At 43.3% G+C, this 20,342-nt stretch overlaps 2 protein-coding genes across 3 annotated transcripts; one reads left to right on the forward strand and one right to left on the reverse strand.

Moving 5' to 3' along the window:
* The first annotated feature begins 6,267 nt into the window (after positions 1-6,267).
* LOC124697065 (ubiquitin carboxyl-terminal hydrolase MINDY-2) lies at positions 6,268-11,068 on the forward strand. Of its 2 annotated transcripts, none has more exons than XM_047229713.1 (12): positions 6,268-6,610; positions 6,754-6,872; positions 6,961-7,067; positions 7,192-7,279; positions 7,970-9,005; positions 9,098-9,152; positions 9,234-9,315; positions 9,403-9,483; positions 9,563-9,667; positions 9,750-9,799; positions 10,456-10,633; positions 10,755-11,068. In XM_047229713.1, exons 1-12 carry the CDS (start codon positions 6,421-6,423, stop codon positions 10,815-10,817), a joined length of 2,154 nt encoding a protein of 717 aa, XP_047085669.1. In that variant the 5' UTR covers positions 6,268-6,420; the 3' UTR covers positions 10,818-11,068. The 2 variants fall into 2 exon arrangements, with proteins under 2 accessions (XP_047085669.1, XP_047085662.1); XM_047229706.1 differs by having other exon boundaries at positions 6,406-6,610; positions 10,752-11,068.
* A 171-nt stretch (positions 11,069-11,239) lies between these two features.
* On the reverse strand, positions 11,240-16,269 carry LOC124697081 (lysophospholipid acyltransferase LPEAT2). Its single transcript, XM_047229721.1, has 13 exons — positions 15,814-16,269; positions 14,306-14,486; positions 14,156-14,215; positions 13,625-13,788; positions 13,486-13,549; positions 13,314-13,382; positions 13,133-13,228; positions 12,896-12,940; positions 12,496-12,566; positions 12,250-12,316; positions 12,078-12,128; positions 11,799-11,957; positions 11,240-11,701 (listed from the first exon to the last, which is right to left on the reverse strand). The coding sequence occupies exons 1-13, from the start codon at positions 16,260-16,262 to the stop codon at positions 11,555-11,557; spliced, it is 1,623 nt and encodes a 540-aa protein (XP_047085677.1). The 5' UTR covers positions 16,263-16,269; the 3' UTR covers positions 11,240-11,554.
* Positions 16,270-20,342: the final 4,073 nt, after the last annotated feature.

A 20,342-nucleotide genomic window follows, 5' to 3' on the forward strand; every position in this document is an offset into this window, starting at 1 on the left:
CCGATGGGCATGCATTAATCTAGTATTTATTTGAATATTTGGCTTAAATGGAAACCATTTATCTGGAGGTGGTAATATAGGTCATTATACATATTAAAAGGCATTGATGTAGTTTATATTTGAATTTCTACCATAAAACGCCGATCAAATGACAGCCAACGACCTTTTACATGATTTTGCTGGTGATATTGACACCTATAGTATGCGAGAAGCAGAAACAACCATAATGTGGGTTTCATTTGGACAAGGCCATGTCAATGCGTGTCATGTCAGACAAGGCAACATTTACAGGTCGGTCATTTCATCCATCATTTCCCGGACAGCAGTTTTAAGACCAGAATCTACAATTTCTTACACATACTCCCTCCTTTGTACTAAATCTGAGTCAATTAAAAGAGAACGGAGGGAGTACATGACAGCAAGGTCGACCAACATTATCATCGATTCACAGGTAAGCAGTAAGCACATGTGACTGGCTCAGCACCTTGTATGTTGCGCTGCGTCGCCGGCTTGATGACGCGGCCATTGATCCCAAGCGAAATCTTGGGTAAGGCGGAGGAAGAGGAGGGCGTGCTACGGCCAGGAACCCAGGCGGCGGCGCCGGCGAGGCAGATCAGCGGAGCAGCAACAGCTTATTTGGGTTGCGGTCTTCTGGAGAGGACGGGCGTTTCATTCGTGCAAAAGACGGCTTCTCAGGCCAGTGGAAGAGGCAAACTGGTATAATAAGGGTTTTTACACAATACAAAATTGTTTGTTTTTTGTTAAAATTTAAGTTCGCACATACGATGTTAATACATAAGCGCAAAATATGTTTTCAATTCTTTTCACATTTGAAATGCATTTTTTAGGTAAAGAGGACATGTGGACCTGAGATCAAAAGTGAATTTCTGAAAAAACACTTCGCACAACACACAAACGCACACACATCAATACCACCCTAGACTTATGCTAAAAATAACACCATATATTGGCTTAAAAAAATATACATGGCTACACTAACTCATACAATACTGATCTCAAGATTAGGATCAGAGAGTTTGAAATTAGATCAAGTCACACACCACATGTGCATCACTATCAACCGGACAAATTAATAGTTGTATAGGTCATAGAAGTGAAAAAAGAATGGTATTAGATTTTCCTCTATCACATAGTATGTTTTCGAGCTCTTCATCGCGTCACACCGTCACTTGGGTTTTCTATGTGTACATCTCGTGGAATGTGGACAGATGGGAGCATGGGAGCACAGAAGAGGAGGATGTGATGGGTGGTACAGAACGATGTGTAGGACGCAGGTGAAATGGCTCATTGTCCATGGTTTTAGGGTTTGTAACCATATTCCTATCATTGATGAGAGTCCTTTAAAGGAAATGCTAATGACAGGCAATGATATGCACACACACAACTGGTAGTGGGGCACTGCTATGAAATTCTTGTACAACATGAGAAAAAGAATTATGTTGTACACACAACTGCTATCAGGGCAATTGTTTCAAGATACTATGTTAACTAGGGACAACATGAGAAAAATAATTTTTTTGGGTTCACCTTTATGCTCCTCCTGTGATGAAAATGAAACAGCTAATCATTTGCTTTTTGGTTGCTCAAGTGCCAAATCTGTTTGGGGCATTCTTGGGTCCATCCTGAACACTTCCTTGTGTCCATCATTTGTTTGGAAAAGTTTTGTCTGGTTGTATGTCCTTTATCCAGAGAAAAAAGGTTTCATATTTTATTGTTGGCGGCTATTTGGAATGTGAGAAATAAAATCACTTTTGATCATTTAGTGATACGATCCTCTATGGTAACTATATCTTCAATGTGTGCTTTTCTTAAATTCTGGGCAGGTTTGTATGGAGCTAAAGATGGTGACAGATTCTTCACCAGGCATATGTACTGAATGTTGGCCCGGTGAGCGGTTTGTCGGGGGCTAATCAGGTGGTTGCAGGGGTGTTGGCAATCACCGATGGTTGAAGTCCGATGGTTCTTTCCCTAGAGCTTCTTCTATCAAGTGGATAGAAATTTGTTAGTTCTGGTTTTGTATGAAGTTTGTTCCTATGTGTTGCTTGTTGACTTGAAACTTATGTTGTAGTGTAGGGTAGTTTTTTGCCCCATAGCATGGCTTTCGATGTTGAGGCCATACATCGGGTTTTCCTACCAAACCCTTTATTTCCCTTGTTCTTTGCTTTCTTTCCTAGTTCCCTTTAATTGTTGTTGTATCGAAAGACATAATGTTTCCGTTATACAATTAATGGAAAGGGGCATAGCCCAGTTGAAAAAAACTGAATTGCTTATACATTTAGACATAAGTGAGGCCAAGAAGGCTCGATTGTAGTTGTTGAACAACATTATGATCGAATTTATTTATATAATATTGTAAAAAATAGCAATGATGTTAAGAGATAATAATTTAGTAAAAAAAGGCTAGTTGGAAGCAACTTACCTAAGGAGATCAGTTGTCGACACAACGGGGAAAAATATGCTAGTTGATTGAGAACTTGTTTAGTGAACAATATTATACTATGTTAAACTTATAACATACTTATAATAACTAACTGTCGGAGCAATAGCAAGTTGATTGAGGAGGAACATAAGACACCAAAAATAGATCGAGCAATAAAGATGATCATTCCACATATGCTCAATCAAATCGCCTTGAAGGCGATCATGAGTGGTCCGGTCACGCAACGTATGATGCATATGCAAGAATTGTTCCCAAGACGATGCCCCGGGTTGTGGCTCAACCAACTCACCCTCAAATTCTGAGTCTTGGTCATAGATGTTGTCATCTCGCTCTTCCTGAAATATCATGTTGCGCATGATGACACATGTTGACATCACGTCCCACATCCTCTCTGTGTGCCAAGTTCTAGCAGGGTGCCGAATGATAGTCCACCGTGATTGAAACACACAAAATGCCCGCTCTACATCCTTCCGAGCAACATCTTGCTCTTTGAAAAACCTCTTACATTTCCCATCTTCAAGGTTGCAGATTGATAGATGCCATCAGCTAAATAATAACCCTTAAGGATTACCATTAATCTCAATCTGAGGAGCATGGTCTTCGGTAAGCCTAGAAAATGCCGTTGAGCATTGAAACACGTTAATACCATTGTTAGATACTTCCATGTTAAAGAAGGAGCGCCAAATTCATACATAGATCATGTGATATAACTACCTCTATTATTACCATGCACCCCTCTGCATGCCCTTTAAATTGCCCTTGCCAACTAAAAGGATAGCTTTTCCACTACCAATGCATGCAATCTATGCTGCCTAGCATCTCATGAAACCTCCTCTTTTCGTTGATGGACAAGAGGCGGGTAGTGTCTTTGGTCTTTGGATCTCTCAGATAAACTTTACCAAACACCGCAACATGTGCTTTGCAAAACTTATACATGGCATCAATGCATGTGTTCTAGCTCATGCGCAAGTACTCACCAACGAAATCACCTGGTACTCCATATGCAAGTTGCCCAATTGCTGCCGAATATTTTTGGTAAGAGGAGAAGCCAAGCTTACCGGTAGCATCGACCTTGGCCTTGAAGTAGTCTTCATATTCCCTTACACCATCAAGAATATGCATGAATAACTTTATGGACATCCGAAAGAGACGGCAGAATGTCTTCGGGTCGTACACCGGATCAGTTAGGTGGAAGTAGTCCCTCATAAGGCATGTGTGGGCACCTACTCGATCGTGTTCGGCGTTGGCCTTGCAATTCACCGACAAGCCACTCTACACTTTGGCGGAAGATAATGGTCATGCGCCATGATTGCAACCGCAAACAAAAGTTCGGTCTCACCGTCGGACTCGTCGCCCGACGATGATTCGATGAAATTTTGTAAAAAAAATCGATTGACTTACTACCCATCTATACAAGCATATGCAGCTGGTCAGTTCACGAATGCATCGTCAATGACCATGCCTACGCCCATGCAATGCAAGAGAGAAATTTGGACGTCGAACATACCTCAAACCTGGTCCGACGGCTTGACGAGCATGTCGTGGGAGCACATGCTAATGACGCGCCCGAGCATGTTGCCGAAGAAGGGTAGGTGTCGGGGGCAGATGACGTGATGGAGCACAATAGGCAGTCTACTCCGGTAACGTGCGTGGTCTGTGGCGTGCTGAAAATGAGGGAAATAGACGCGGCGACGGTCGGAGACTGCAACAGCCAGCAAAGCTCTCGTGAGCGGTGTTGCAAAACGACGGCAAAAGAACATGGTTCCTGGGCAGCAGGATCCGCTGGGAACTAGTGGCGGCAACAACGACCCTCAACGCAGACGGCGGTGCTACCTGGGGTGGCGGAGGAGATGCTGGGCAAGGGGTTTGAGATAGGGAGTTACTTGTGTGTGCATTACGTGCCACTGATGGGAGGGCCCGGGTGGCCAAGGGAGGACGCGCGCGTTGTCCGACCCAATGTATCCACAACTCAAATTTGATGGATGAATGTGTCGATCCGCTCGAGTCGGTATGTTTGGGTTGTGTCGCTGAAGTGTGTACTTCCTGTCCATCCATTAGAAATACGGTGTGGAACATAGGTTCTGCTGAAACTGGTAAAGGAGGGGCCCAAAAATCGGAATTTTCATTCTAAAAGTTTTAAACAAAATTTTGCATGTAGAGGATGCCTGCATGCACTTGCGTGCTTTTTTCGTACCCAAAATTTAAAAGTATTTAGCTTAGGCAAAAATGACAAGTTTCAGATGAACAGTCTAAAATCCCCCCTACTGATATTTTTGTAACTTAGTGATCGGATAACTATGTACTGTGTAACTTAGTATGAGAGTAAGATTAATCGGGTTCTGAGCGATGCCCTAGTTTTTTTCCATTCACTCCAAATGCTTCGGAGTTTCGGTGGTCACGTGCTTCGGTGTTGTTGTTTTTTCGGCCAAAAACAATGGGGATTCCGAAGCTGTTGCGACGAAGCAAAACTATAGACGCGTAGAGGGCCCCAAACGGAATCAAGTTTTCTCCTGCCGTGACACGCACGCCACTCGGACGGCTGGATCTGACGCCTCGCTGCCATCCGACGGCCCAGGGACGTTGGAGAAACAAACGTCGGTTAGCACAAAAAGTGCACGCACGCGCCAGCCGAACCAACGTGCGGATGAGTCGTGCAACGGCTCGTCCAAGCAAGCGCGTGCCGTTGCTTCCATGCTAAGTTTCTTTTCATTTTTGTCAAACATTCGTGCGCTAAGGTTGAGCACGTACTGTCAAACCACGTATTTAATCAAAGCATCAAGGATCGTTTTGCATAGTATTATTTCTGTTTCTATCAACTGAAAGTTTCTCTTAGGGTTTGGATTCGATGATACCGATGAACAGTCTAACTGTAATACACGTAAAGAAAAAGGTTGTGCAATGGCAACTAAATAGTCGTTGGGTTCGTTAGCTATACAACTTGCAAATCCAATGCTACTCTAACAATTACCAAGAATTATGAGGACCGACTAGTAAGTAGGGTTCAAAACAGAACCGAAACATGCCTTGTCGTCGTTTTCGTTTCCATATATCTTGCCGAAATCGGGCACGAAATGAGAAACACAAGAAACGAATATAGAACAAAGTGGAAATCACCGAAGATGAATAGAGCGGATACAGAACAGATACAATACGAAAATGAATATTTTTCAAAACACATAGCAGCACAACGTATTGGTTTATGCACCAAAAGGAACACACAAATAAATGGACAACAAGACAATGAATAGCTCACAACTTCCACAGGCGATAGTTGAACATAAAGTACAACATAGTACTTAGTTTGGCCTGGTTGCAAGTATGAAGTAGGTCCTAGTCTCATGTATTCCATGGGCCGATGATGAAAGGAAATCACCAACCCGAAGTAATATTTCGTACTTCGGCTTAGATGGGTTATATTTCTGAAAGTTTTCTTATATTTCTTTCAGAATTTCCTTGTTGTTTCCGTTTTCGCTGGTACGGGATGTCCCGTTTTATTTTTCATTTTTGTTTTCATTCCTTCTTCTGCAAGATACCATTTCTATATCTGTTTTTTTCTTTCCATTTCCTTCTTCTCCGAAAACAGACAGAAATTTCTCATTTAGTTTTCAACCATAGCCACAAGGGCCAAAATAGCACAAAAGAGAAGGAGGTTTGCTATTATCCGAAACCCCAGGGACCGAATCGAGTAAATTACCCGATAATGGTACTATTCCCTAGAGATTCCGGCAGTTTGCCGACTTTTCTAATACCCCCCTGCCCCGCCCGGCCTGCTCTTCCCACCCCCACCCACACTCTCTCTGTCTCTGCCTGCTATTCTATTCCTCTCCCGATTCCGCCATTCCAATCCGCTCGCCGTCCTCTGCCGCCGCCGCCGACGACCGCGCCGATCCCAGGGTTCGGGGTTCCGGCGACGTACGCCCACCCCCAAGCCCCATCCCCGGCGATCGCGGCGGAGATCCATGTCCGCGGACCCGTCCCCGCTCCCCCCGCCGGCGCCGCCGCTCGGCGCGCTGGATCCCGACCCGGCGCCCGCGCCGCCGCCCGAGCCCCTCGAGGTGATGCACAAGACGAGGGCCGTCGACTTCCTCGGCCGCCGCACCCCCATCGTCTACCAGAACGACAACGGGCCCTGCCCGCTCCTCGCCATCTGTGAGTCTCCCCCCCTTCCCCTCTCCCGCTCGCGCGCCAGTTGATCGGCCATTTCCACGGATTCCGCGCGTGGCGTTGGGTGGGCGGTTGCTCGCGATTTCACCCTGGGTTTTTGCCGCACGCGCGGGCGTTTGTTTCCGCAGGTAACGTGCTGCTGCTGAAGAATGTGATCAACCTGAACCCGGATGCGGGCGAGGTGTCGCAGCAGAAGCTGCTCTCCCTCGTCGCCGAGCGCCTCATCGACTCCAACACCAGCGCGCAGGTTCGATCACCTCTCCTGCCCCTGCCGTTACGGCTCTGACTGTTTGCGGTGCTCATATCTGATGAAAACGGGGCTTGGGGGATCGCAGGCCAAGGACGAGGAGTACGTCCGCAACTGGGAGCACAACATCTCGGACGCGATAGACCTTCTGCCGCGCCTCACCACCGGCATTGACGTCAATGTCATGTTCAGAAAGTGCGTTCAAGTTTTTCTTCAGATTGTTTGTGTGCCCATGCCTTATTGCCCGCCCGTGTGTGTCTGTGTGTTTATAGGGCATTTAGTTTTGTTGTTCTGAGGTGCATTTATGTGAACACTGCAGGGTCGACGATTTTGAGTTCACCCCAGAGCGCGCCATATTTGACCTTCTGGATATCCCGCTATACCATGGATGGATAGTGGATCCTCAGGTACTCCGAGTTATCCTTATGACATGCTATTAGGCTCACATGTTGCTTTGCTGCAATGACAGACCACCCTATGTTGCGCTATATCTGTATGGCAAAGGAATTGCCCTGCTTTTACTACCCGCATTATTATCGATGTTCATGCATGTGACATTAGGCTTGTCATTTCCTTTTGGCCTCTTTGTGTGGTAAATCGTATCACATTTTCTTTAGGTTACCTTGCTACCAACTGTATTTCAATCTGCAGTCTAAAACCATCTGTCGTAATTATGAGCTATTCTGTTGAGATGAGCTGTCAACTGAGAGAACTGTTTCTCTTAATCCGGTGCCCCTATCTTTGTGTTTCAATTTGATTTTTACCTGGGTTGTTTCTGCAAAAGGTTATGCGTGCATTCAGGCTGTTATAGCTTTGGTAGATTTATTGATTCTACGGATAAAACTCGTTAAAATGAATGGTATATTCCCTCCATCACAAATTAATTAACTCAACTTTGTCGTCTAGGTACATGCGTATCTAGACAAAGTTGAGTCAATTAATTTGGGACAGAGGGAGTATTGATCTTCTGCAATGCAATTTCACAAACCAGGATGCATGACCAACATGGAATTACCCACAAAATAGATTTAACGTCACTTTATTAGTTGTGCCTATGACACCAGCTACATGCTAATACTGTTTCATCCCATTTCTAGGATACTGACACTGCTACTGCCATTGGATCAAAGTCATACAACGCTCTTGCTTCTGGGCTTGCTGAATTTAAGTCAGGGAAACCAGCAGAAGAGGATAAAAATGTTGCAGAGGAAGAAACTGTTGATTTTGCTGCTGCAACCGCAGCAGCATTAGGGGTTCCTTCACCTACTGTTTCTATCGGGAAATCATTTGATGAAAGCACACTCTCAGATTCAGCTGAACTGCAAATAAGACGAGGCGACCGTGAGGAAGACGAGGAACTTAGGAGAGTCCTTAGTCTATCCAAAGCTGAAAGCACGAATGCTGTTGATGGATCTATTTCTTTCAGCACTTCACAGAGTCACTCGTCCTCCAATGTAGAGGATACACCACCTGGTGAGAGCTTTGGATTAGAGGCACCTCAGATAGTAGGACCGACAAATAAAGAGGAAGGTAGCGTTGCTTTCACTCCTGATTCTGTATTACAGAACACAGCTTCTGATGCAAATATTAGTGAAGTTGCATCTGCAGAATCCGAACAAGCTTTAACGTCTAAAGAAACAGAGGAAGATGGGAAAACAAATATGCCAGCAGAGCACCTTGATCTACCGGTTCAATCTTCAGAATCTACTCTTGCCTGCCCTTCTCTTGAATCTTCTGTTCTCGATGACCAAGCTGCTGCTCCCACTCCTGTTCTCGGTGACGCTAATAAAGAAACCTTCACAGAACATTCTGCTATGCAACTTCATGACCCTCAGGCTTCTGATGCTGAGATCAGCTGTGACCTAGCAACTGTAACTATTCAAGCTACTCCTAGTTGTGCTACACCGGAGCTGGATGAGAAAATTGTTTCTTCAGACACCGCCGAGATTGCCTCTTCGAGCATTCAGGAAAATGAGCCAATCTATCAAGGAGAAGAGCACATACTTGGCACTGGAAACATAGCATATCAAACTGAGGAGCCAGTGTATGAGGGTGAGGTGGTTCTTGCTGAGCAGGCTGACAAGACTGAGGAAAGTAGTCAATGCTTGGAAAATGGAGCTTCTGATCATCAATGTGAGAATTTTCCAGTTATCGATTAGTTGCACATGTGTAGGTCATTGATTATTTATTCAGAATATTTAGCTTTACACTGTTATTTGTTGCAGGGGACCTGATTGATAATTTTCTGCAGACCACTGCTAACCAGCTGACTGTCTATGGGTACATATCTGTTCAATAGGTTTAATCTCATGTATTTCTCTTGTTCATGATTAATATGTTGCCAAATTTTTATGGTTGCAGTTTGTTTTGTCTACAAGAGGGTCTCAATGAAAGAGAGCTGTGTGTCTTCTTCCGTAATAACCACTTCAACACCATGTTCAAGGTATGATAATTAATTAAGTCACACTACATAATTATTGTAATAAGCTATTGAGCTTGTGGCTTTATACCATTCACGTTTTTTGTGCAGTATAACGGAAGTCTATATCTCTTAGCAACTGATCAGGGTTTTTTCGGCCAAACTGATTTGGTGTGGCAAAAGCTTGATGAGGTATGTATTAGCTCTTTCCACCAGCAATTCATTCACTTTAAATGGAATTTACTAATTTGTTTTGTTATAAAAAAATCAGGTGAACGGAGATGGGGTTTTTCTCACTAGTAACTTCACTCCATTTACGGCTGAAACTCCCAGAAATGATTCGTGGAATCAACAGCAGGCCATGACGACAACTGCTGTATGTGCAACATCAATAGATTGTTGTGATTGTCATCGAGTTCTATAAGATTATACAATTTAATTTAATTTCTGTTCCTCAGGACTACCTTGCTCAATTTGACAATTCCACTCTACCGAACTCATCTGGAGAGTATGTCCCTCCTACTCTCTTTTTTACCAAGTTCTATATTGTTCAGATAGCAGGTCTTACCCAGATTACTGTTGCACAACGTCCATGTCAATATTTGTAGTCAGCTATGCTGTGATGCCAGTTGAAGCTAGAGTATTTTACCACTCTACTGTTCTTATTTATACTTTTCACAGTTCTGGCTCTGTTCTGCTTGTTTTAGGCTTAGATGTTTTTTTGTTATTGCACACTACTCTGTTCTGAACCAAGTGCCATGACTATTTCCCACTATAAGTTCCATGCCTACTTGCCTAGTTGACGAGTTGGTGGGGATCTTGAATTCTGTAAATTGATGCTTACTTGAACGACTACTATCTAGGTATTTCCCACATTACACGCAGTTATCATGTTAAACTATATCTGTGCATCTTGTTATAGCTTGGCTTGGAAAATGTGAATGCGCTAAACCTGTTAGCATGAAATTAGCTTGACTAGAAAAATCAGTATGATAAAGAGAATTGCACATTGCAGGCAAAGTAGTAACAAGCTATAATATGATCGTTGAACATTTACTTTAGCTGTTTATCTTTAACCTTCCAATATATAGTTGGGAGTACTTTTATTTGCGAATGTATTACCTAAGGCTGACCTGTACTCTTGGTTTTCTTTTATGCTGGCAGCCCGGATCTAGAGCTAGCTATAGCACTTCAACAGCAGGAGTTTGACCAGCAATCACAACGACAGCAGCCTCCATCACAGCAGCAGCAGCAGCAGCAGCAACAACAACAGCAGCAGACGCAGCAGACACCCAGTCAATCAAATGGTGCAGGCCGGCCAGGGCTCGTTGTTGGTCCAAGGGTGCGTTTCCTCTACTCATCACCACTCTACTCATCACCAACTGTAAACATCTGACTGGTTCATGCTTCATGGTGCATGAGAACACTTGTCTGAATCACTTGTGGTTTTCTTTCTGCAGCAGAGGTCAACTGCCCCACCGCCGGCAAAACCAGAGTCGAAGAAAGAGAAGTGCACCATCATGTAAAGATATTCCGGGAACAGAACAGCAAAAAAATGAGACAAGAAGCACCATACATATACTGTAAAAAAAACTTCTTGTTTCGCGCGGCAGCACAGCAGACTTAAGTTTTTAGCCAGCCCCCTTCAAGCCGTTACTCATTTGTAGCTCTCTTCATTTCTTTCTTGTTTTCTTTGTGTAAATACCCTCTCGAAGCATAAAACAGAAATAGAGATGTTGTCCATGTGATAACCCTGCAATGTGATTGATTTTAGATCCATCATCGTCCAACGTAAATCTTGTACCTACCTACCGAGGGTGAGTACCTACATACAGATGCTAAACCAAGTACTACATGCTGAGATGCTGTTTGCCCTGTGCCCTGTTTATTCTGCCTTGTGGCGAATACTTCGTGCACCGACGAGAACTTTTGTTCAGACGCATCACAGTTATAAAATGAGAAAAGCCAGATTTTTCTTCCAAAAAATTCTGTTTCATGTTACAAAGTGCTTTCTATGTGCACATCCAGTTCAACTGACGCTGTATCATATGCAGGATCAAGTGTCTATGTCACAACATTCCTATCTACATAAACCCCCTTCAAGAACAAATTAAACAAAATTGCCGCACTGTACTGGTTTAGCCTGTTTGAGATGCACAAAGCAGCTGGGGGAATAAGCTTGGCTTTGGTCCGTCTTGACTAAACGGACGGTGGAGTGTTGCAATCATCCCTCTAAATAAACGGAGGGGCGACAACTCCAGTATCAAACTATCTCGATGTAAACTTCCCCGTTGATCCGGCCAGCAAAGAGGGCGATCATGAAAGGGAACCTCGCAAGGCATGCCATGAAGTCATCCTTGCTGATTTTGTCGTCATTGTCAATGTCGAACATCTCGAACAGCTTCAGCATCTGAAATCCGAGTGTAACCGAGGGCAAGTCAAGTCAGCACACTAATGTCGAAAGCGTTAGTACACATTCCAACCGGACCTGAATGTGGAATACTTACCCCATCATCAGCTGGCGGAAGCATGCTTGACCGTAGGGCATCAGCTAGCTGTGCAAGGGAGATGTCAGAGGTTCCGGGGACCTTGCACTTGTCGAAAGCGGTTTCACACACTCCCTCAAACAATGGCTGCTTCCTGATGTGCGCGCACCCGACCACAAACTGTGTACATCAGGCAGTAACATGGGCACGTCAGAAAAGCATACAACAACTAGCCTGCCACAATACATGGTATGTAGAACCATAAGCCAGCTACAATGTAGGTCGCGTTCAAGTCCGTACCTGTCGGAAAGTGATAGATTCCTTGTTTTCAAAATCGAAGTAGTGAAATATCTGGAAAAAAACCCGAGCTCAGCAAAGATAACAGTTTCAAGAAAGCTTGATCACAATTTTTCTTTTAAATTAAGCTTGATCTGGCATAAGTGGCCACGCAGGAGGACGTTAGTAGGAGTACCTTCTTGCATAGAGGACTGCAATCTAGACCAAAAAGAGCCCAAAAATCTTGGGCTTTAACACGTCCACTGCAAGAGTTGGTTAATGATACTTATCAGAACATTATGAACTTACAGGAAGAAGTAGGATATATACTTAGGAGAGGAACCAAAACAAAGTGCCTCTTCTAGTCATCCTTAGTGACAAAGCTTTTGTAATCTTCTACAGATAAAGCCAGTAGTTGTCAGTTAAGGGATTAAGAACTTACTCACTGTCTGGGTTCATAGCCAAAAAGTGCTCCAAGAGTTCCATTGCTTCTGATGTGGTCACACCATACGCCTGAAAGCAGATATTAAGAAAATGTCAGGTACCAGTCTACCACATAAACAGTACGCACAAGGCTTAGGGAAGAGCAAACATGCCAAAAAAAAAATGATGCATGGAGCACGAAAAATAAAATCAACTGCAAGTCTATCAAAAATGTGAAGCAAGAGATACCTCTAAATGCATAGTGAAGCAATTCTAAATGCATGCTGTAGGAAATCATGCACTAACCAACACTGTACCAAAACACTTTTTTCAACAGTAGCACAAGCTTATAATATCATGATATTTGCTTCAGAGGTTTGTTAATCAAGCTCTGCATGTGTAAATCAAGAAATACTTACTTCTTTTACCCAAGCCATTTCCACCATATAATTTGAGCAATTCGCCTGCAAAGGGAAACTCAGCTTAATTAGACTCAAATTCATATCTCCTACTCAAGTGAACAAAGGCCCGTCTCCAGTTATTGTCATTTGAAATTCTCGAAGCCTCAGATGGCACGGACTCCAGAAAAGAGAAAACAAAGGTCGAAGCTGATACATGAATTCAGAATATACATAGTAATATAGGTGGCCTATTACCTTTCCAGCGTCTGCTGCTCTTGACGCAATCATTGAATCGGCATAAGAATAAGAAGTCGGTAAAGCATTAAGGGCATGTGCCATAGCATAGCTGGTCTGTTGAAACAAAATGTGAGGATCACGTTCCTACAGGAGCTACATGGAGTTCAAAGGACAATTTTTTTGGGTGAAACGGAATTACATTCTCTGCAAAATGGAGGGCATTCTCTTGCTTGATCTCAGGCGGGTAGACAATAGGGAGGTACTCTACCTGTAAAATCAATTATTCATAACGGGTGAACTTTTTGTGTAAGGAGTTGCTGCAAATTGACATGAGAGACAGTGCTAGGCTGAGGTGCGCAAGAAATGCAGACCTCCATGAAATTGTGAAACTGGGTGAACATCTTGAACATGAGCTTTATTAGCGATATGTTTCCCCTGAAAAACAACAACAATCATGAGAGAACAGCAAAATGGAAACAAAAGAAGAATGTGCCTTTGTACCGAACTTACCATGATTGGTCAAAGTGCACATGGGGATAACGAACAACAACAGGTTGAACAGGGTAGCCAGGTATGAACGCTCCATGTTGGAATGAGATCAGGAACATCCCATTTGTTGTAGTGCCTTCAGGGAACAACAGGACGCGCGGAAAATTATTGCCAGCCGCCTTTCTCTGAAAGCACCTAAAATGTACCATATGAACACAATAACTAATAGACAATCATGTTGCTTGTATATGTTACAGTTCTGCATGGAATTAACTTTTAAATCAACAATATGTACAGTGTAGATGACAGAAAATTTAAATTCCAATAACCTCATTATGTTTTTCTTCTAGTTAATGGTCTGTATGACAAACATACTATGACAAGTATGATAATTTTTTCCATCCTAAGAGCTATAAGCAAGAGAAATCAATGACAGAACTTCCATATGATATGTTAATTCTTGTCTGATAAAAGCAAGCTTGGCCCCATGAAAAAAAAACATGAATCAAAACAACGCATATGCAGTTGAAGCCTGATGGGAACCATTCTAACCTTTATTTCATTCACAGCTGACTTCCTTGATGCTGGCGAGAATCTATCAACGTATATAACCTGTAAGATAGGTATGAGTTGTCATAAAATGTAACACTTGAAAGGAACCTGCAAATTGTGATGCTTTAAGAGGAAAATGGAAAGACATACCTGCATTGCTCTTATGATTGTGCCAACAAATGGTATTGCATCATGGGAATCCGATGAAACAATGGTTGGGAACAATTCATAGAAGAAAAATATGGGATCTATGTAAGATACATGATTGGAAACGACTATAGGCGCAAGTTCTCTAGGAGCAGGCTTTCCTTTCTTTTTGATCCAGTGATACCTGATAGTGCGAACGGGTCGTCAACAAATATCAGATGGTACTCACTAACATTATATGTAGAAAAAATGTGACAAACAAATATGCTGTCAAACCAGAGATCTAGTAAGTATCAATTTGATTTCATATGCCAGTTATAATTATGTGGAGTGTGCTCCAATGATTTTCTAGTATTTTACAAGGAAAAGTATGGTGGAAAGTGTGTGGAACATGCTTCAATTGATGTTCTAGCATTTTCTTAAAAAAAAACTATAGTGGAAATCAAAATGCGTGTACTGAAAGATCAGACAGTACATGACAGGCAAACATGATGGTGTTTGGAACTCGGCATTGAGCATTTCTACATGCTCTGAAGTCTTAACAAAATGCCTACAACCTTTGTGTAACTTTGTTAAATAAGAAAGTAACAACAATATTCTGACAGTTGGCTTTTCATTTTATTTGACATGCAAGCTTTTCAGGGCGGTTGCTAAGCAAGGTATCTGTCTGCTTCCTCATCAGCCGTCACCTGCCTTAACAGCCTTTGCCTTTTTCCTTTGACATTGTTTTGATAATATCAATGAATCGTAACCAAAATGCCCAACCGAGCAATAGCCGGTGACATCGTACGGCCCACAAAAAGAATTCAGGACGAGGTCAATTTGTGAACTTCCAGGATGGCATTCATCCTTGTTTGAATTATGCATGCAGCTACACATTATGCCAAAGACCACCCACAGTAACACACATGAAGGACCACCTTTCCTGACTCAAATGAAGAGGGGTGGAACCACATTCTTCGGAAGCTCTTTCTAACTAGCTTCTCAAATCAAATTCATCACCAGCATGTTCTGATGGACCGAGTAGAAGCTAACAAGAATGACCGTACAAAAATCAGTTTTCTGTCGTCTCCTCCCAGCCGCATTAACTGCGGGTCATACTCCTAACACGGGGGGAAGACACGGTCGTTGGCCCTTCCAAACTGATGCAGCGTCGGCGTCGCCCCCACCAAACAAATCAGTGGCACGCCCACCCACACACGTGCCGCAAATCCGAGGAATTCTCCATACCAAACGAACTTCTCAGTTCTCACCATGGCGTCATCCATCCAAAGCTTCGCCATGCTACGTCTCGTCTCGAATCCCCAAGCCCAAATCTAATCATCTAAATTCGAAACATGCCAGGTCGCCTCACGGCTCAAATCTAACAATCGGAATTCGAAACTTGCTATAAACAAAGCGATGGTCAAATGTTTGTAGATCAGATCGAGAACCAAATCAGGCGGAGCGTATACTGGTGCATCATCATCACCGTAGCATGAGGAAGGAAGCATAAGCAGGCGGGCACTGACCCGAAGGAGAAGAGGATGCATCGCGCGGAGATCCGCGTGACCCACATGAGGCGGCGGCGCCAGGCCGGCATGGGGCCGGCGCCCTCCCGCGGGCGCTCGCGCGAGTCCGTCCAGCCGCGCAGCGCCACCCACGTGGCGGCGTACCCGATCGCGATGGCGAGGCCGAAGAGCAGCAGCCGCGCGGCCGCCACCGGCGCGAGCAGCAGCGCCCGGGCCCAGCAGTAGGCGTCGCCCCACCCCGGCGTCCTGTTCCGGAACGGGTCGGCGGGCGACGGGCAGAGGGAGCGCGGCGGGTGGTCCTCCGAGAGGAACGCGAACGGGTCGGCGTCGCATGTCGACTCGCCGTGGTTGTACGCGTGGCCGTTGGCGACGCCGCGGGTGGGGGTGGTGGAGGAGGAGTCGGAGAGGAGGGGCGTGGAGAGGGTGGGGATGTGGTTTCGGGAGGCCATGGATGGATGGATGAGGCGACGGCGGCGGCGGCGCGGGAGGCCGGCCGGTCGGCGGGCGGGCGGCGACGCGGAAGCGGAAGGTTGAAAAAGGAGCCGAGCAATGGCGGAGGCGAAGTTATGGCTTATATCAAAGCGCTAAAACTAAAAAGCAAATTGCCAGGCGGAGGAGGAGAGAGACGATGGCTTTTGTGGTCGTGGCCTTGGTGGCCTCTTTGTCTTGCGTTTTAGTACCTCAAGATCTTGGTTTTTTTACCATCTACTGCCCCGGGTCAGAGAATGGTCGGCGAGAGGCTGACTTGTGGTTCTACTTCCCCATTCTAAATTAGTCGATATTTTAGGGGAGTGGTGTTTTGGAACATGGGAGCATATGCTCCCTATATTTTGAAATGCATGTTACATGTATTTTAAATTTCAAAAAAATTGAAACAAAAAATCCGCACGTACATCTTCACGTGCTACACGCTCACAAAGTCTTTTCATAAAAAATGAACTTATCATGTGACGTGTGTAAAAAAGACAAAATTCAGTGCTGAAAACAATGCTTTTCACAGGATAAGTTTTTTCTTTTTACATAGGCCACACAAAATATTATTTTTTCGTGAAACTTGACGCGTACACATATATTATGGAGATGTACACGTAGAATTTTTTGTCAAAATTTTTCCACACTTCAAAATATATTTTGTTGGTAGAGGGAGCATACGCACCCGGGAGCCGAATTGAATTTCCGATATTTTTGATTAAATTGTACTCCCTCCGTTCTTTTTTAATTGACTCGAATTTAGTACAAGTTTGTACTAAATCCGAGTCAATTAAAAAGGAACGAAGGGAGTACTTATGTTATTCTACATTTTATCTTTGTAATAATTAACAACAACACTCTCCCTACTGGATGGTATTACTTTTATTTGTAATTTAAATTGGTTGTTTACATGTCAAAATAGTACTCCCTCCATTCTAAAATAGGTGACTCAACCTTTTTTTTTAGATACAAAGGTATCTATAAAAGAAATGCACCTTGATATATCATCATCATCTAGACAAAGATGAGTCACTTGTTTATGTACGAATGGGGTAGTGTTAAATAACTTGCTAATTGGTCTTGAAATTTAAAAAATGTAGAGTGAAAGAGAATGGATGGAATATACATTTTAAACCCTAAATTTAGATAAATGGAGTGGTTTTTTGACAAAGAACTACCCCTTCATTTATAAGTGCAACATAGAGTTGTTGGAAAATTAGATAAATGAAGGAGTAGTTCTTTCGACAAAGAACAATAAATATAAAGAGAAAAATATTTACTCCTACACACGTGAGTGAGTTTTTTAAAAGGATATTATTGGTATGACATGAAATTTTGAAAGCAACTCAGGAAAACTTGCATCACCATTGTTCGATCTAAATGAGCAAGGTGATCCTAGCAAGAATTTTTGGAAGGGGAAAGAGCTTAATTGGGAGTATATTATATACAAACTAAGAAACTTAAGAATCCTAAGAATCTTTATCGAAAAAAGAAACTTAAGAATATTTTCTTATTAATGTGATATATTGCAATTTTGGGCAGCATCCTAAGTCGGAGTGGACACCTCAAAATTGGTCCACCTCATATAAATGAGAACTTATATGGAAACTACAAAGGACTAAAATCTTATAGAGATCCTATGAAAACCCTACATTTCACCGATGGCGTTTGCTTCAAAACTATATGACTATTTTAACATGTCTTTAATCACATCCGTTGAATGTACAATTCTGGTTTAGTAGATTAAGAGATTCGATGTCTTTCATGGCCTCGTTATAATAAGGATTTGAGCGCATGGGTTTTGTTTCTGCTATCCTTGGTAATGGATATTGATCCCAGTGTATGATTTTTTTGGGGATTTGAGTAAATAACGTATTTTATCTTCAAACAAAGTAGATAATGAAACAATTATTTGGCGGGTTATGTTTAGCTTCTCACGGACGGAGCTCGTCAAGTTTATTTGGCGAATTATCGTAGCATGTGTCTTTTCCCATTTTTTCAATGCTCAGTTCTGGTTTTTAGTACTGGATTGGTTGATTTGGCAACTTCCCTGTAAACACATCTCTTTCCAGTAAGGATTTGGTACATTTTACTTGGTGTATTATGTTTAACCAAGGAGATGGTCAAGTTTATCTTTGCTTCCACGAGCTTTTCGCAGGAAAATTTCAATCTCTACTACTTAAAAAGACTAAACTGGTTCCTTATTCTGCCATCACAATACGTTTCGTCGTTCCTTTCGTCGTCGCGCTTCCTCCTTCGTTGTCCACATGGGCCAGGCCCAATGAAACCTGCGGTCGACACTCCCTCCCGCACCCGGCCACCCTCCTCTCTCTCCTCCTGCTCACATCTCTCCGCATACGGCGCCCATCACACCGGCCGTCACGTCCTCCTCCTCGATCGCCGCCTCATCAATCGCATCCCCCTCGACTGTCTCTTCCAGCGCACGTCTAGGGGCATGGAGCCCGGATGCCCTCCCTAGACTGCCATCAAGATCAGCACCACAGATGCGTGGCTCGAGGCATGGGGGCCTGAATCCGGGCATAGGTGTGCGAGATTTGGGCATGGTCGCCCGGATCCGATCTTCTCGCTTGATCTTCCTTTTTTCCTGATTTTGACAAAGACTCGATTCATCCGGAACCAGCTTCTAAGGTAATGCAGATGGATTGATCTGTTTTGAGCAATTTTCGATGATCATACTCAGCAAAGATGTTTCTCTGTGATTGCATTTGTTAATCCCCGCAGATCCAGTTGAAGTTGCTTGCTGAAGAAATGCAGGCAATAAACAAATTTACGTTTCTTAACTGAAACCTCGTGGTTCCCTTAGCTATCAGATCTGGAGTTGATCAGATGGATCTTTCTCAAACCAAATATGTCTGTAGCTTTCAGATTGGTGGCTGTCTTCATAAATTTATATTTTTAAGACGTTTCCATGATTTGAGGCTATACCACACAGCCTTTATATAGATTTATTTTTACAAAGTATGGACCTTTTAAGTGAGAACAAAAATATGTTGTTTTCCAGATTATATGGAGCCTGATCGGTAGTAAACACATGTATTTCATTGTTTATTTTCGGATATCTCTTTCTACATTCGCCTGCTCCCCTTTGCTTTGATAGCAGAACAATTGCAAGCCCAATAGGTGCTAATACATTGTTCGATATTCAGGTTATCAATTGCTTCAGTGGTCTCTACGTATTTCAATAGTTGGAGGCTTGGGCCACAGTTTTACGATCCTTTTACAACCATTTCTTCTGATTTTGGTTGTTAAACAAATGTAATATTTTTGTATGACATCTCTCATCTATGATGCTGCTATCAAGGGCCGCTGCACTGTTTGCACCGAGTCTCTGCTTCAAAAAAATTCTTTGTCCAGGTTGAATTTGGTATATTGGAGTTCAATCGGTCCATTTTCCCATATGTGCCAAAACCACATTAATTTGTAGTTAGAAGTATGATCTGCTGTGGGCTACCTAGCTTCACAATTTGCTTCTAAAAATATACTGTACCATGTCACCATATCATGATCCCCAGTGTTCCAGACCAAAAGGCACAAAAAGCTTTAAGAATAGCAAATCTCTCGCCCAGGTCTCTCCTTTGTTTAGAGTTGGTGTGTTTGGGTTATTTAGCTGTTGCTTTTGGTTGTTATAATAAGGGTTTATTCCTTTTGATGTAGGTTGCTGGACTATGCTGCTGTTGCCATGAGTGATCGGCGTGCAAATGGTCATCGCAGTGTCACTCCTTCTGCTCCATGATATTTGCCTTCGCTTTGGCGGCGCATCGAGGGCTTGGTGAATTCGTGTTACGGTGATTCCACATCAGCTGTTGTTGATCCATTTTTCGTGTCATCTGTTGATCATGTTGGGGTGTCTTCTGCTGTTAATTCTTCTACGGATATTGATGCTCGAAGGTAGGGTTCCCCAGTGATATTACCTACTTAGCTCATTCCAATGAAGTCCATGATTTTTTTTATCTGACCTGCAACATCATAATTACGCACTGCTCATGTGGTGGTGATGTTACTCTTCGAATTTCTCTAAATACGCTCTTAGAAGATGG

Source organism: Lolium rigidum, chromosome 1, assembly GCF_022539505.1.
Source record: "Lolium rigidum isolate FL_2022 chromosome 1, APGP_CSIRO_Lrig_0.1, whole genome shotgun sequence".
Classification (NCBI taxonomy): domain Eukaryota; kingdom Viridiplantae; phylum Streptophyta; class Magnoliopsida; order Poales; family Poaceae; genus Lolium; species Lolium rigidum.